Source organism: Phocoena sinus, chromosome 8 (assembly GCF_008692025.1).
Source record: "Phocoena sinus isolate mPhoSin1 chromosome 8, mPhoSin1.pri, whole genome shotgun sequence".
Taxonomy (NCBI): Eukaryota; Metazoa; Chordata; class Mammalia; order Artiodactyla; family Phocoenidae; genus Phocoena; species Phocoena sinus.
Genome location: NC_045770.1, coordinates 24,035,932 through 24,054,540, shown reverse-complemented (window position 1 = coordinate 24,054,540; position 18,609 = coordinate 24,035,932). Strand labels below are relative to the sequence as shown.

Below are 18,609 nucleotides of genomic sequence, written 5' to 3'. Positions count from 1 at the left end.
ATCAAAGCTTTACAAATAGAAGCAACAATCTGATTATAGCCTTATCATGCTGTTTATATAATAGAGCTGATCTAAGAAATTTTTGAAATTTTTTTTTAGATACTAGCAAAGTAAAGTATATGTGGACTCTACCGTGGATCCCTCAGGAGTATAAATTTAATATCTTAATGGCCTGGGGAAAGTCCCTAGCCAGAGTGGCAACATAACTACCTGTCTTAGAAATCAAAGGGGCAGCTTCAGACATAGAAACTACCCACTGAGAGCTCTCACCAACAGGGTTAATAGAACATCAGGAAATTATTTAAGATACCCCAGCTGCTGATGACTTAATGGGTTATGTTAAATTTCACATGCAGTTTGAAAAATATGAACATCCTAGAAGAGGAACATCCATCTCGCTAGAGAATACACCCTTGAAAATGCCTCAGGATGAATGCCAGCAGTAGGCAGAGTAGCTACTATGTGGCATTGTAGGTGACTCAGTAACAGCAATCCAGGCATTGCTTTATGTTCTAAGCACCTACAGCAATGTATCTCTGGATACTACAGAATTTGCAACAGTACTCATCAGTGTCCTTGAGTCCAAGAGTGAAGTTGGCTCTATCCAATCCATTCTTCAAAATTATAATAATATTGTACTCAATTGATATTGTTGCCCTGTGCATCTGAAGTTGTACATGGTTTCTTCCCAGGAGAGCATCCATCTGTCATAACAAGGGGCTAGCACAAAAGCCTTTGGGAAGAAACTGGTTTGTATCATTCAATATCAGTGTTCAACACATGTATGTCATTCTAATGGTCCAACAATCAAAAACTGTTTATAGATTTTGAAGGATACTCTCCAAGGAATTAGTGGCTACCAATTCTTCTGAAGGGAAAAATGACTTTGAAATTCTCATCAAATAAGGTATTATTATAAAGCCAGTTACAAATATCTAGACAACTACAAAGATCTAAGAGGAAAGTAGACTGTGGAGACCATAAATACACTGGGAAGAAGGTGCTCTCCTAATGTCTGCTCTCAGCTAGGGGAAGGTCTTTGCAAATTCTTGTCTTGCCTGAGGTAATCAGTAGGCTGAGGTCAGTAATACTACTGAAATATTCCCAAATAATCATGCTGGATTCCATTTGCAATTTTTGTTGTCTAGAGATCAGTAGAAAAACTTGCTTTCTAACAATTCCAAGTGGGTGCCAAATTATGCTCAAGTCAGAGAATGAACTGATAGAGGTTGTACATAATTTGGAAACATGAGGTATCTGCATTTTTTATTTATTTTATTTTTATTTTTTTATTTACATCTTTATTGGAGTACAATTGCTTTACAATGTTGTGTTAGTTTCTGCTGTATAACAAAGTGAACCAGCTATATGTATACATATATCCTCATATCCCCTCCCTCTTGCACCTCCCTCCCACTCTCCCTATCCCCCCCTCAGGTGGTCACAAAGCACCGAGGTGATCTCCCTGTGCTATGCAGCTGCTTCCCACTAGCTATCTATTTTACATTTGGTAGTGTATATATGTCCATGCCACTCTCTCACTTCATCCCAGCTTACCCTTCCCCCTCCCTGTATCCTCAAGTCCATTCTCTACGTCTGTGTCTTTATTTCTGTCCTGCCCCTAGGTTCATCAGAACCATTTTTTTAGATTCCATATATATGTGTTAGCATGAAGTATTTGTTTTTCTCTTTCTGACTTACTTCACTCTGTATGACAGACTCTAGGTCCATCCACCTCACTGCAAATAACTCAATTTTGTTTCTTTTTATGGCTAATATTCCATTGTATATATGTGCCACATCTTCTTTATCCATTCATTTGTCAATGGACACTTAGGTTGGTTCCAGGTCCTGGCTATTGTAAATAGTGCTGCAATAAACATTGGGGTACATGTCTCTTTTTTGAATTCCGGTTTTCTCAGTAGTGGGATTGGTGAGTCATATGGTTGTTCTATTTTCAGTTTTTTAAGGAACCTCCATACTGTTCTCCATAGTGGCTGTATCAATTTACATTCCCACCAACAGTGCAAGAGGGTTCCCTTTTCTCCACACCCTCTCCAGCATTTATTGTTTGTAGATTTTTTGGTGATGGCCATTCTGACCAGTGTGAGATGATACCACATTGTGGTTTTGATTTGCATTTCTCTAATAATTAGTGATGTTGAGCATCCTTTCATGTGTTTGTTGGCAATCTGTATATCTTCATTGGAGAAAAGTCTATTTAGGTCTCACCATATCAAAGCTAGATGTATTTATCCCACAACATGTAGAGTATATGATACCAAAAAAACACTTCAAGTTTTCCTGGTTTATTCTGTTTTTATCCTTTTCTCCATGAAGGGAAGCCATTAGGAATCTTCTTCACCTACCAGAGAAGGGTGTTAGGGGATGATAGTGGGGAAAGTCTTGTGTAGACTGAGTTGCTCATTTATTTCTTCCCTTTGAACTGAATTGTTTTATTCTTTTGTATTCCAGTAGTGATAGAGTATAGGATACTGGGTGTGGATTATTTTGTAATCTTTCACTGAAGCTAGCTGGCCCTTTGCTGAATTAGCCAACTGTATAAGGCAAAGGCTAGAGCAGGATTTCAAAAGCTTTCCTGAGAGAATTCTCTATCCTGCCCTCATAAGCTCATTCAAAATGGACCTCCCCTACCTCTCTCTCCTTTCTTTACCATCTTAGGAAAGGAAAAAGTACAGCATTATGACTCCTTTCTTTGGATGTCATTTCTTGCATCATTATTACCATCTGTATGTATTCAGTGCCTCAGAAACCACAAATGTACTGTCTATAAGGAATCCCAGTACTATGGTCTGGACAAGATATTGGGGTTATTTAGTCATAAAATCTTTTCACTATTTATTAAAAAAATATTTTAGCACATCTACTATGGGTGATTAGCTCTTTATTCCTTCTTATCTTTTTTTATTTTTATTTTAATATATTCTTCCCATAATTATCTTTTTTTCTATTATTCTTGTTTTCTCATTTTCCTTTTTTCTTAGTCATTCTTTCCCTTTTTTCTTTGTTTCTCTTCTCTTTCCTTTTTCTCATTGTTCTCTGCTTCCTCTGGCCTCTTTTTTCTGGTCTATTTTTCAATGGTGGTCAACCTAATTTTTCCTATTTCATGTTCTTATCTCCCTCTTCCAAATGTCTTCCTTTTTCTTATGTTTCTTTACTTACACCATCTTTGTGTTATTTTTCCTTCCTCTTCATCCATGCAGTATTCACATTCTTTATTGTAGCTGAGTAAATAGTGAATATTTTTAAAGCTTTATTGAGATATAATTCACATCCCATAAAATTTGCCCATTTAAAGTGTACAATTCAATGGCTTTTTAGTGTATTCACAGAGTTGTGCATCCATCACCACAATCAATTTTAGGACATTTCATTACTCCAAAAAGAAACTTCATACCCCTTGGCCATCACTTCCCAATCCCCACAAATCTCTAAGCCCTAGGCAACCACTAATTTACTTTCTGTCTTCATATAATTTGCCTATTCTGGACATTTCATATAAATGGAGCCATAAAATATGTGGTCCTTTGTTATTGGCTTCTTTTACTAAGAAGGTTCATCAGTGTTGTAGCATGATCAGCATTTTTTTATTGCCAAATAATATTCCATTGTATGGATATATCACATTTTAATCATCAGCTGATGAATAAATTGTTTCTAATTCTTTGTTATTATGAATAATGATATTATGAATATTCATGTACAAGTTTTTATGGACATGTGTTTTCATTTCTCTTGTGTATATACTGAGGAGTAGAAATGCTGGCTTGTATGGCAACTCTATGTTTAACCATTTGAGGAACTGCTGGATTGTTTTCCAAAATGGCTATACCATTGTACATTCCCACTAGCAGTATATAAGTGCTCCAATTTCTCCACATCCTTGCCAACACTGGTACTATATGTCTTTTTAATTATAGCTATCTTTGTGGGTATGAAATAGGATCTTATTGTGGTTTTGATTTGCACTGCCCTGATGGCTATATGAAGTATTTTTAAATTTCCATCACACAAAATAGCCTAAAAATGTTTTTCAAGGGCCGAAGTATGTCACTGAAAAATTATAATATTTTAATGTCCCACACAGGAAGATTGGTGAATACAGGCTGAGGAAATTTTTATATTATTAATTTCATGTTCTTAGCCTTGTTTCTATATCCCAAAGTAAGAAGTAAAGCAGACTTAGACTAAGGCATAAGAATAAAGTCTGTTAATAAAGAACACCCAAATATATTTTTCTTTTTTCTACTTTTAGATCATCCCTTTTTTATCTTTCTCCCTCATTTCCTCTTATTTTCTTTCTAGACAGATAATAAATATTCAAGTTGTTTTTTTGAAGATTCAACATGGGAGTAGGAAATATTAGAAAGAAAAATATCTGATGTCTGCCCTCGCTCCCCAAGAATAGCAACATGTACTTACTCATCAAAGTTGAGTGTGTTTGTCCAGTTCAGCACTTCATCCACTTCCCATTCCATCACAGAATCTATTCCACCATCTTCGATAGCTCTTATTAGCCCTTTTGTTGCTGTGTGAATTAAACCTAGAGTTTCAGGATTTGTTGACTTACCCTCCAGGTTTCCTGTGTAGTACCTACATAGAGGAAAGGAAGGGAGATATAAATCCTTTGAAATATGTGACTGCTAGTGGATGCAGTTAATCTATATTATTGCTGTGAAACTATTTACAAAGTAAACCAAGTTTTCATCCAATTTAATTCAAATACTGCTAAGCCAAGTTGTATGTGATGGCATCATCTGGAAAAAACAAAAGAACTTAATCAGCCACACTAACCAAGAGAAGCCTCATTTCAAAATCACCTCTCAGTAAGTTGTACTGTTGTGATACAAAGAAAAGCTAAGTATTAAATCACTGAATCATAGAATTATAGAGTCAAAGGATCTTGGAGATAACTACCCAAATTGTTTCATAGGTGATGCAATAAATCCTGGAAGAGTAACCTTTACAAAGTCATGTGGCTAATGGCAGATAGGATGCAAGAAGGGAAGGGGAAAAAGGAACGAGAGTAAGAGGTAAAAGGAAGAGTTATATTAACATCTTCTTTTGTGTCAGGTACTTTTTATACATAATTTTTAATTCTCTTTAAAAAGATCGCTTTTTAGTTTTTTTGTCACAGTTATTTTTATTCCCATTTTATGAATGAGAAAATTGAGACTTGGAAAAGTTAAGAAATTGTTCAGGATCATGTAAGTAGTAAACATGTATATATCAGAGCCAGTATTCAAATCTGACTCCAAGTTCAGACTCCTTTGGCACACTGTTCTATCTTATATTAGTCTGAGCACATAAATGAATGCACCCACCGAACATGAGTTAAGTAGAGAGAAGTTAGTACCAGGAATATTAAAATATACTGGGGTTTTTGGTTTGTTTGTTTGTTTTCCATTTTAAGGTCTACATTGGTATTCCTTTCTAAAGATTAACCTATTCTGAAATTTTGTATTAATTTATTAATTTGACACTCATTTATTGGAAGTGGCTTAGAGGTGGTGTAGAACAAGGACTGGTATCAAACTACCTGGCTTTGAATCTTGCTTCTATAATTTACTAGCTATATAATCTTTGCCAAATAAGCTAGCCTTTCTGAGCATGTGTCCTCTTCCTCCAAATGATGATCATAATACTACCACCTCTGCCTATGTTATCTTCTAGGAGTTTCATGGTTTTAGATCTTTCATTTAGGTCTTCAATCCATTTTGAGTTCATTTTTGTGTATGGCATGAGGAAATGTTCTAATCTCATTCTTTTACTTGGAGCTGTCCAGTTTTCCCAGCACCACTTATTGAAAAGACTGTCTTTTCTCCATTGTACATTCTTGTCTCCTTTGTTGTGGGTTAATTGACTGTAAGTGTGTGGGTTTATTTCTGGGCACTCTATTCTGTTCCATCCATCTATGTGTCTGTTTTTGTGCTAGTACCATACTGTTTTGATTACTGTAGATTTGTAGTATAGTTTGAAGTCTGGGAGAGTGATACCTCCAGCTCTGTTCTTCTTTCTCAAGATTGCTTTGGCAGTTAGGGGTCTTTTGTGGTTCCATATAAATTTAGGATTATTTGTCCTAGTTCTGGGGAAAATGTCCTGGGTATTTTGATAGAGATTGCATTAAATCTGTAGATTGCTTTGGGTAGTATGGTCATTTTAACAATACTAATTCTTCCAATCCAAGAACATGGTATATATTTCCATTTTTTTGTATCATTTTCAAATTCCTTCATCAGTGTTTTACAGTTTTTAGAGTATAGGTCTTCACCTCCTTGGTTAAGTTTATCTCTAGGTATTTTTTTCTTTTTGATGCAATTTTACATAAGTTATAGCAGGTGTTTTGGATATGTCTCCTAAGGTAAAAGAAATAAAGTCAAAAATAAACAAATGGGAGCTTCCCTGGTGGCGCACTGGTTGAGAGTCCACCTGCCGATACAGGGGACATGGGTTCGTGCCCCAGACTGGGAGGATCCCACATACCGTGGAGTGGCTGGGCCCGTGAGCCATGGCCACTGAGCCTGCGTGTCCAGAGCCTGTGCTCTGCAACGGGAGAGGCCACAGCAGTGAGAGGCCCACGTAACGCAAAAAACAATTAAAAAAATAAAAAATAAATAAACAAATGGGACTTAATTAAACTTAAAATCTTTCCACAGCAAAGGAAACTATCAACAAAATGAAAAGGCAACCTACTGAATGGGAGAAAATATTTGCAAATGATATGGCGGATAAGGGATTAATATCCAAAATATATAAACAGCTCATACAACTCAATATCAAAAAAACAAACAATGCAATTTAAAAAAAAGAACAGAAGATCTGAATAGACATTCTTCCAAAGAAGACATACAGGTGGCTAACACTAACAGGCACATGAAAAGATGCTCAACATCGCTAATCATTCAAGAAATACAAATCAAAACCATGATGAGATATCACCTCACACCTGTCAGAATGTTGATCAAAAAGTCTACAAATAACAAATTTTGGTGAGGATGTGGAGAAAAGGGAAGAGTTGTACAAATGTAAACTGATGCAGTCACTATGGAAAACAATATAGAGGTTCCTCAGAAAACTAAAAATAGAACTACGATATGATCCAGCAATTCCACAGCTGGGTATATATAATCCAAGTAAAATGAAAACTCTAATTTGAAAAGATACATGCATCCCAATGTTCATTGCAGGGTTATTTACAATAGCCAAGATATGGAAGCAACTTAAGTGTCCAAAGTGAGAGAGTGGCATGGATATATATACATTACCAAACATAAAATAAATAGCTAGTGGGAAGCAGCCGCATAGCACAAGGAGATCAGCTAGGTGGTTTGTGACCACCTAGAGGGGTGGGTTAGGGAGGGTGGGAGCGAGGGAGATGCAAGAGGGAAGAGATATGGGAACATATGTATATGTATAACTGATTCACTTTATTATAAAGCAGAAACTAACACACCATTGTAAAGCAATTATACTCTAATAAAGATGTTAAAAAAACCAAACAAACAAATAAATGGATAAAGAAGATGTGGTATATATATATATATATATATATATATATATATATATATACAATGCAATATTAGCCATAAAAAAGAATGAAATTCAACTGTTTGCAAAAAGATGAATGGACCTAGAGAGTATTATGCTAAGTGAAATAAGTCAGACAGAGAAAGACAAATACTCTATGGTATCACTTATATGTGGAATCTAAAAACTAAAACAAGTGAATGCATATAACAAAAGAGAAACAGACCCACAGATATAGAGAACAAACTAGTAGGTTACCAGTGAGGAGAGGGAAGGGGGAGGGGCAACGTAGGGGTAGGGGATTAAGAGAGACAAACTACTATGTATAAAATAGATAAGCAAAAAAAAAAAAAAAAAAAAAGATAGGCAACAAGGATATATCGTACAGCACAGGAAAATATAGCCATTGTTTTATAATAACATTAAATGGAGTATAATCTTTAAAAATATTGAATCACTATGTTGTACACTTGAAACTAATATAATATTGTAAATCAATTATACTTCAAAAAAATCCACTACTTCCTCCTAGCTTTCTTGAGAGGTTTACAAGTGTAAATCCCTGTAAAGCATTTAGGACAAAGACTAGCACATAGTAAACATTCAATAAAAGAAGGCTTATATAATCCTGTGGCAAGAAATAGAACAGTGACAAGATATGTCCCTGCATTCATGAAGTTTCTGCTTTGTCAGACTTTAAATGGATATAATCCATGAGATTAAAAAAAAGGAACAGCATCCAGGTTTCCAGCTCTAATCTTAGGTGTTTGTATATTTGGGAAGGTAAAACACGGAGGAATTCATAAAAAAATGCATTCACCCCCAGCCTTCCAGCATTTTTGATTTCTAAATGCATTTTTGTTGTGGCATGAGAATTAATTAATAAATCTGGGCCAATGGGTACCATCATTCGTTCATTCATTCATTTAAAACATGGGTGCCTGTTATGTTCAGGGAATAGAGAATATCTATTTTTGCTCTCATACTTTGCTGAAAGAGAATTATAAAACTTATTTCAATAATGTAATTCTGTTTTGAACTCTTTAAAAATTAGTCACTATTGAGTGGTCTATAATAGTCATAAAACAAGTTAGCAAGTACGAACAGAATTTCAAATACAATAGTGATCAGGAATAAAGATCGCTTTATAATACTCATAACTTGTTTTATAAGTAGAGTGCTATTTTAAAAAGAAAAAAATACAATAAAAAATTTGACTTTATAAATAATATTGCAATATATTCACTTTAAAATGTTCTCATATTTTTTCTAAACTAAAAAATTTAATGTTTAAATTAAACTTTTTCTAAATATTATGACAGGGAGAGAAGTTTAAATGCAAAGACCTACTAAGAACCAAGGTTGAAATTGGAAATGAGGTCAAGGAGAGCTAAGATCTGTAGGTACACAGGAAAGGAATAGATGTGAAAATCAGAATTCTTTTAGTAAGACAGAGGTTAAAAAAATCAAGGTTTTGTTGATTTTGTTAACCGTTGATTCTCAGCAACAGTCAAATGGAAGGGTTTAAATGCCATCAATTACCAAAGCACACAAAGTAAAATTTCTCATTCATCCCCTGCAACTTTACAAAAAGGAAACGACACTCAGCCATAAGGATTAATGCATTCATTCATTCAGCAAGCAAGCAACATATATTCATTAAGCATCTACTGTGTCTGAGGCCCAGTGCTAATTAAGAAATAGAACAGAATCTCTGTTCTTTAGGCACTAAAAGTCCTAGTGGAGAAGGCAGACAAATATACAGATAATTGCAAAAACATGACAATTGAGTATATAGAAGATCTATGGGGCACATCAAAAGGAAGTGCTTAACTATGTCTAGGTATGTCAGGGAAGGCTTCAGAAGGAGATATTTGAGCCAAGTATCAAAAGATGAAGATCTTGTTGCCGTGTAGCTGGAGCCAGAAAAGAGCAACCTAAGGATAAAGAATATCATGTGGGATGTAGGTGATGGGGATTCCCTAACATGTTTCAGGTAAGGAAATGATTTAATTTATGTTTTAAAAAAATCACCTCTGTCTTTATAGAGAGATGGAGAAGATATTAGAGACAAAGAGACCAATTAGGGCTTCCCTGGTGGCGCAGTGGTTGGGAGTCCGCCTGCCGATGTGGGGGACACGGGTTCGTGCCCCGGTCTGGGAGGGTCCCATGTGCCGCGGAGCGGCTGGGCCCGTGGGCCATGGCTGCTGGGCCTGCGCGTCCGGAGCCTGTGCTCCGCGACGGGAGAGGCCACAGCAGTGAGAGGCCCGCGTATCGCAAAAAAAAAAAAAAAAAAAGAGAGAGAGACCAATTAGAAGGACTTGGCAGGTGAAGTAGAGTTGAGAATGATGAGATGCTACAGTGGGGAGTGAGAGAAATGTCAGACTTGGGAGATACTTTGGAAGCACAGTTAATAGAACCTAATGACAGATTACACGTAAGAGCTTATGAAAGGTAAGAAGGCTAGGACAACATCTACATTTCTGGCTTGGATGACTAGATAAGCTGAGGCCAGGAGGAATACTGAAAGGAAACCACTTTTATGATGCGAAAGATAAGAAATTCAGTTTTGGACCTGTTGAGTTTGAGATGGAAATGGCCATATAATTAGAAATACAGAGCTCAGTTATGGATGAGGATTGTTTTGAGAATAAATAAACATAGGAAAGAGAGAAGAAATAAAAAAGGTTATTATTCATGTGCATTGGCTTATTACTAGATGGCTCCCAGCTGGTGCTATACCTGAGCTTCAGCAAGTCTTACCACCATTCTGTCAAAGCCAGCTGTTTCTAGGTAACGATGAGTGTATTTTGTTGTTCTGAGCCCATTACCACAATTCCTTTGCTGTACATGGGTCTCCTGGTTGTAGATAATGTTGTATGTAATAAAATGATGATGGATAAGGCATTCTATAATGAATGGTATTGCCATCCCTGTAACCCTGGCCACTTTGGGCAATCGCTGAGTAGTGGCGGAAAATGCTGACATCCACGGGATGGATCATCTTATCCATCTGACTACTGACAGCTTTTTGCCTTATCTAAGCCCTTTGGAGGACATTCACAAGGACGCCAATATATTTAGTGCCCATTCTGAGTATATCTCTCCCCAGACCTAATCACGTTTTCCAACTTATTTCCAAGTCCCCAATCAGCTGAGAGACTTTTAGCTACTGCCCACAGTCAATAAGATCCCAACCCCCCTTGTATATGAAGTGGAGCTTCCTCCAGTTGTGCTCACTGGGAGAATATCCTTTCACCATTTTCTGGGCCAATTGAGGGATTGTAATCTAGTGACTATCTGGTTTTGGATGTTGCCAGCATCCTGTGCAGATCCTCAGTGAATTAGACCTAATATACTCTCCCTCTGTTAACATGTCACAAGTGACTCCTCATGAAGCCAGAAGTATGGAGATGAACAGGAGTCAATGTAGCATAAGTAGGTGTTGAAGAAGTCTGGGCCACCTGCTCATACAGCTTACCTTTGGGCTTCTGGACCTTCTCAGACCCATTCTCATATATATACATCTACTTTATACTGAAATGATGCTGTATACTCTGTTTTACGGTTCAATGGATTAGATAAAATCCAGGTCAGTTCATAATCACATAGCACTCGGTATCCTACTGACAAGCTTCCGGTCTCTACCAGGACCCAGTAGCAAGCCTGGAACAAATTTTCAAATAATTTTTGACAGAGACAGGCACTACCTTCCTCCTAAACCCTAGAGGTATATGCTATGATCTTCCTATTAGGGGTCTTTAGAAGCTCCATACAACTTTTCACTGTCTGCCAGAGACATTTCCAATACTGTTGGGACTGCTGGGCTATAAAGCCCAAGTGCTAGGGCAGTTTGACCACATTGTGAACCTGCTATCATGTTTTTTCTTACACCATGTCCCACTGGCACCTGCTAGCCTTATTAATTACCTAGTAAATGGGTTGGAGCAGCATGCTCAAATGTGGTATATTTTACCTCCCAAATCCAGAGAGTGTTGTGTGTCTTCAAGGTGCAAGGTACAGAATCTTGTCTCTCACTTTAGAAAGGATATCCCAAAATGTTTATAAGCTTCATCTATGTGGCAGACCCTTAACTTTTTGCCAAGTTTATCTCCCTCCTTCTAGTGTGTATTTGTCCTGTTAAGTCATCTAGGGAGTTGTCATTTTCTACTCACCATGGTCAATCAGTATAAGGTCACCAGCGTAAAGGACAGGCATGATGTCTTATGGGAACTGAGATACCATGCCCCTGGGGACAAGAGCAAGAAAGCTGACATAGCTCTGAGAGCAAGATGTAAAGGTACACTCTGTTATTTCCATGTAAATGCAAACTCTTCTCTTTTTGTTTACTGATCAGGATGGGAAAGAACACATTTGCCAGGTCAAAAGCAGCCTAACAAATGCTAGGGACAGTGTTGATTTGCTCCATTAAAGAAACCACATCTGGAGGAATCTTAGCTGCAATTTGTGTCACCACCTGACTTCTACCACTTCAAAGTTCCATTATTCCCAGTGAACTAAAGGAATCAATTCCATCACAATTTTCCCCACTGTCATCTTCAGTCTATAACCACCACAAATTCATCAAGAATTCTGCTGCTCCCCTAATTTCTTAATAACCTGATGAAGAGGATATCCTCTGGGTCCCACTGCGGTTATAGCCAGTGGGTGGCTAAACATATTGCACGTAATAGGAACAAACATATGCATTCCCCAAGCCTTCAGAAATCCTTTTCTACAGTATACTAGAGAAGTTCAGGCATTTTGTAACTGTAGAGCTTTGGTTGAATTCAGGCTTTGATGAGCCAAACTAACAGACCAAACACCATTTCTGTTGTTGTTTTGGTTTGGTTTGGTTTTTTTTGGCTGCACTGTGCTGCTTGCAGGATCTTAGTTCCCTGACCAGGGATAGAACCCGTGGCCCCCTGTGGTGGAAGCTCAGAGTCCTAACCACTGGATCTCCAGGGAAGTCCTTAAGCACCATTTATTTCTGGATACTCAAGCCAGCACATTAAATCCCTAATCTCAGGTGAGTGTGGCCATATCAATAAATTCAGCCCAATCAACTTCTGAACACCTTAGAATCCACATTCACACATGCTTCTGAGCTCCTGGCAATACGGATTGGTAAATTCTCAAAACTCTTTTGGTTTATAAATGTCATCTCCTCCTGGAGTAGATCTTGTTCCTCTCTGTCTGGACTGTCCTGAGATATGTCTCAGTGTGGACTGGAGGCATTGAGGAAATGGTTGTGGGGAAATCCTAAGGAGAATCAGCATAAGTGTGTGGGACAACTGAGCCAGGTGCAGTCATTGAAAGGCCTTTATGCAGAGAAGGGCTGGTTTCCTCAAAACAGGGAGGAGGGTTTCCTCCATCAGCAGGAGAGTTTGAAGGCTCAAGGTTCTCAGCTTTGTCTATGTCTGCCCAAATATCCCCATCCCAGTTCTCAGCGTTCCACTTCTGCCCCACTAATGTCCTTAGCTAGCTTAGTGCACAAGACCTGTCTAGGTCTTTTGATTGCACTGCAAGCACTATGACTTTGTGACCCTTTCAACTTGCCCCTGGATTGCCTCCAACTCACCCTGCAACCACAGGAGATGAAGGATTACTCCATGGAGATCTTCTGATTGTCTGATCATGTTCTTAAATTTTTTTTTACAACTTAGTGAGGTATAAGTGATATACAGTAGACTGTATTTAAGCTGTACAATTTGAACAGTTTTGACATAAGTATACACCTGTGAACCAATCACTATAATAAAAGAAACAAACATATCCATCACCCCCCAAAGTTCCTTGTGCTACTTTGTTATCCTTCCCTCCCTCCTTTCCCCCACCCTCATCTCCAGACAATTACTCATCTGCTTTGTGTCATTCTAGATTTCTTTGTATTTTCTAGAATTTTATGTAAATGAAATCATATAATATGTACTCTTTCTTGACTGGTTGCTTTCATTCAGCATCATTATTTTGAGTTTCATCCATGTTGTTATGTATGAACAATTCCTTCCTTTGTACTGCTGAGTAGTATTCCCTTGTATAGATATATCACAATTTGTTTATCCATCGACATTTGGGTTGATGGGTTGATGGGTTGTTTCTGGTTTGGGGCTATTAGAAATAAAGCAGCTATGAACTTGCATTACAACCTTTCTGTAGACATGTTTTTATTTCTCTTGGGTAAATATCTGAGTAGAATGGCTGGATTTAATAGTAGATGTGTGTAACTTGTAAAATTTAAAAAAACCTGTCAAACTGTTTTCCAAAGTGTGTGTACCAGTTTGCATTTGCTCCATATCCATGCCAATAATTGGTATGACAGACTGTTTTAGCCATTCTAGTGGTTATGCAGTGGTATCTCATTACAGTTTTGTTTTGCACTTTCCTAATGACTAATGATGATAGTCATTAGTTCACTTGTGCTTTTTTGCTATCTGTATATTCATTGGTAGAGTGTTCAGATCTTTTGCCCATTTTAAAATTAGGTTGTATTCTTATCATTGAATTTTGAGGGTTTTTTTTTACATATTCTAAATATAAGACTTTTATCATGTACATATTTTGCAAATGTTCTCTTCCTGTCTGTGACTTGCATTTTTATTTTTGCAAAAGTGTTTTCAGGAGAGGAATAGCTTTTAACTTTGATGAAGTGAAATTTAACAATTTTTTCTTTTATACTTCTTGCGTTCTGTGTCCTATTTAAGAAATCTTTGCCAGAAACAAAGTCACTAAGATTTTCTTGTTTGCTTACTTTTGAATATTTTATAGTGTTAACTCTGATTTTTTTAAAGTGCTTTTATTTTATGATATTTTTCAGATATATACATACTTTTCACATTATTTTCCATTATAGGTTATTATAAGATATTGAATATAGTTCCCTATATTATACAGTAAATCCTTGTTGCTTATCTATTTAATGTATACGAGTTTGTATCTGTTAATCCCATCTCCTAAATTATCCCTCTCCACACTTTCCCCTTTGGTAATCATAAGTTTGTTTTCTATGTCTGTAATTCTGATTCTGTTTTGTATATAGTTTCATTTGTATTATTTTTAGATGCCACATATAAGGGATATCATGTAATATTTGTCTTTTCTCTGTCTGACTTATTTCACTTAGTATGATATTCTCTAGGTCTATCCATGTTACTGCAAATGGCATTATTTTATTCTTTCTTATGGCTAATATTCCATTTTATATATATATATATATATATATATATATATATATATATATATATATATATAAACACATCTTCTTAAACCAATCATCTGTTGATGGGCTTGGGTTGTTTCCATACCCTGGCTATTGTAAATAGTGGTGCTATGAACATTGGGATACATGTATCTTTTCAAATTAGCGTTTCTATCTTTGCTGGATATATGCTCAGGAATGGGATTGCTGGATCATATGGTAGCTCCTTTTTAGTTTAAGGAACCTCCATACTGTTTTCCATAGTGGCTGTACCAATTTACATTCCCACCAACAGTGTAGAGGGTTTCCTTTTCTCCACACCCTCTCCAGCATCTATTATTTGTAGACTTTTTGGTGATTGCCATCCTGAAAGGTGTGAGGTGATACCTCATTGTGGTTTTGATTTGCATTTCTCTAATAATTCACGATGTTGAGCATCTTTTCATGTGTCTGTTGGTCATCTGTATGTCTTCTTTGGAGAAATGTCTATTTAAGTCTTCTGCCCACTTTTTGATTGGGTTGTTTGTTTTTTTGATATTGAGTTGTATGCACTATGGTGTTAATTCTTATATTTAGATCTATGATATTTTCCAAATGAATTTTATATATGATGCGAGATAAGGATCAAGATTCATTTCTCTGCATTTGAGTATCCAATTTGTTGAAAAGAATATTCTTTTCTGGGCTTCCCTGGTGGCGCAGTGGTTGAGAGTCCGCCTGCCGATGCAGGGGACACGGGTTCGTGCCCCGGTCCGGGAAGATCCCACATGGTGCGGAGCGGCTAGGCCTGTGAGCCATGGCCGCTGAGCCTGCGCGTCCGGAGCCTATGCTCCACAGCGGGAGAGGCCACAACAGTGAGAGGCCCGTGTATCGCAAAATAAAATAAAATAAAATAAAGAATATCCTTTTCCAATTAAATTGCTGTGGCACCTGTGTTGAAACTCAATTAACAATATGTGTGTAGGTCTATTTCTCAACTGTCTATTCTGTTCCATTGATCTGTATGTCTATATTAATGCCAATACCACAATGTCTTTTTTAAAAATAAATTATTTATTTAATTTATTTTTAGTTTTGGCTGTGTTGGGTCTTCGTTGCTGCACACGGGCTTTCTTTAGTTGCGGCGAGCGGGGGCTACTCTTGTGGTGCACGGGCTTCTCATTGTGGTGGCTTCTCTTGTTACAGAGCACGGGCTCTAGGCGTGCAGTCTCAGTAGTTGTGGCACACAGGCTTAGTTTCTCCATGGCATACGGGATCTTCCTGGACCAGGGGTTGAACCCATGTCCCATGCATTGACAGGCATATTCGTAAACACTTCTCCACCAGGGACCCCCCACAAGGTCTTGATTACAGTGGCTTTATAATAAGTCTTAAAATGAGGTAATGTAAGTTCTCCAAATTTTTTTCCAAAATTATTTTGATCATTCTAGTTCCTTTGTATTTACATACAAATTTTCAAATCAACTTGTCAAATTCCACATAAAACCCTGCTGGAAATTTTGATTGTGATTACATTGACTGTATACATCAATTTGGAGAGAACTGACATCTTAACAATATTGAGTCTTCTGGTCCATTAATATCTTATGGCTATTTGTTTATTAAGTCTTCTCTAAGTTTTATCAGCAATATTTATTACTTTTCAGTGTACAGGTCATGTAGATTTTCCCCTCAATTTAGGCCTAGGTATTTCATATTTTCTGATGCTACTGTAAATGTTTTTGTTGTTTGTTGCAATGCAATTGGCTTCTGTACCTCACAGCCTTGATAAACTCACCTATTAGTTCCAGTAGCTTTTTAGTAGATTCCTTCGAATTCTGTACTTAGATGATCATGTCAACTGTGAACAAGGACTGTTTTAGTTCTTCCTTTCCAACCTCAGTGTCTCCCCCACCACTCTGCCCTGCCACCCTTATTGCACTGACTAGGACTTCAATGCAATGTTGTAAAGAAGTGGTGAGTGCAGACATCCTTGCCTTGTTCCTGATTTTAGAGAGAAAGCATTCAGCCATTCACCATTAAGTATCATGTTGGATGCAGACTTTTTATAGATGCCCTTCATCAAGTTGAGGAGGCTCTTATCTATTTCTAGTTTGCCAAGAGTTTTCATTACAAATGGTAATTTTGTAAGTAATTTCTCTGCATCTTTTGAGATGAGCATATCCAGTTTTTTTTTGTCTGTTAATATGGTGGATTGCATTGATTGATTTCCAAATGTTAAACCAATATTGTATTCCTGGGATAAACTCCATTTGTTTATAATGTTATTTATTATCATGTATCTATGTTCATGAGAGATATTGGTTGTTATTTTCTTGTAATATCTTTTTTTCTCATAAGCCTTGAGTGGTTTTATATCCAATAACACTTGCCTCATAGAAAATGCTATAAATATTCCTGTAAGTACTTCTTTAGCTGCATCCCCCAAATTTAATATGTTGTATTTTCATTTTTTATTAAACCAAAAAAAAAAAAAAAAGTAAGTGTAGGGACTTCCCTGGTGGCGTAGTGGATAAGATGCTGCGCTCCCAATGCAGGGAGACTGGGTTCTATCCCTGGTTGGGGAACTAGATCCCACATTCATGCCACAACTAAGGAGCCCATGCGCCGCAACTAAGACCCGGTGCAGCCAAATAAATAAATATTAAAAAAAAAAGAGATTAAAGTAGTAGGAAGAAAAGTTCTTTATACTGCTGGTCCATTCATGGTGATAGAACTCAGCTTTTGTCTGTCTGAAATGTTTTCTTCCATTTTTTTTTTCATCTTTATTGGAGTACAATTGCTTTACAATGGTGTGTTAGTTTCTGCTTTATAACAAAGTGAATCAGTTATACATATATATATGTTCCCATATCTCTTCCCTCTTGCATCTCCCTCCCTCCCACCCTCCCTATCCCACCCCTCCAGGTGGTCACAAAGCACTGAGCTGATCTCCCTATGCTATGCGGCTGCTTCCCACTAGCAATCTATTCTACGTTTGGTAGTGTATATATGTCCATGCCACTCTCTCACTTTGTCACAGCTTACCCTTCCCCCTCCCCATATCCTCAAGTCCATTCTCTAGTAGGTCTGTGTCTTTATTCCGGTCTTACCCCTAGATACTTCATGACATTTTTTTCCCCCTTAGATTCCATATAAATGTGTTAGCATACGGTATTTATCTTTCTCTTTTTGAATTACTTCACTCTGTATGACAGAGTCTAGGTCCATGCACCTCATTACAAATAACTCAATTTCGTTTCTTTTTATGGCTAATATTCCATTGTATATATGTGCCACCTCTTCTTTATCCATTCATCGGGTGATGGACACTTAGGTTGTTTCCATGTCCTGGCTATTGTAAATAGAGCTGCAATGAACATTTTGGTACATGACTCTTTTTGAATTATGATTTTCTCAGGGTATATGCTCACTAGTGGGATTGCTGGGTCGTATGGTAGTTCTATTTGTAGTTTTTTAAGGACCCTCCATACTGTTCTCCATAGTGGCTGTACCAATTCATATTCCCATCAGCAGTGCAAGAGTGTACCCTTTTCTCCACATCCTCCCCAGCATTTATTGTTTCTAGATTTTTAACTGATGGCCATTCTGACTGGTATGAGATGATATTTCATTGTAGTTTTGATTTGCATTTCTCTAATGATTAATGATGTTGAGCATTCTTTCATGTGTTTGTTGGCAATCTGTATATCTTCTTTGGAGAAATGTCTATTTAGGTGTTCTGCCCATTTTTGGATTGGGTTGTTTGTTTTTTTGTTATTGAGCTGCATGAGCTGCTTGTAAATTTTGGAGATTAATCCTTTGTCAATTGCTTCATTTGCAAATATTTTCTCCCATTCTGAAGGTTGTCTTTTTGTCTTGTT

General features: G+C 37.1%; 1 protein-coding gene across 1 annotated transcript in view; it reads right to left on the bottom strand.

Moving 5' to 3' along the window:
- The window catches only part of C8H11orf65 (chromosome 8 C11orf65 homolog), a 99,340-nt gene that overhangs the window by 4,115 nt on the left and 76,616 nt on the right, over positions 1–18,609 (bottom strand). The window contains exon 6 of the mRNA XM_032640911.1: positions 4,444–4,614. Coding sequence (XP_032496802.1) covers positions 4,444–4,614 — 171 coding nt within the window. The remainder of the gene's footprint in view (positions 1–4,443; positions 4,615–18,609) is intronic.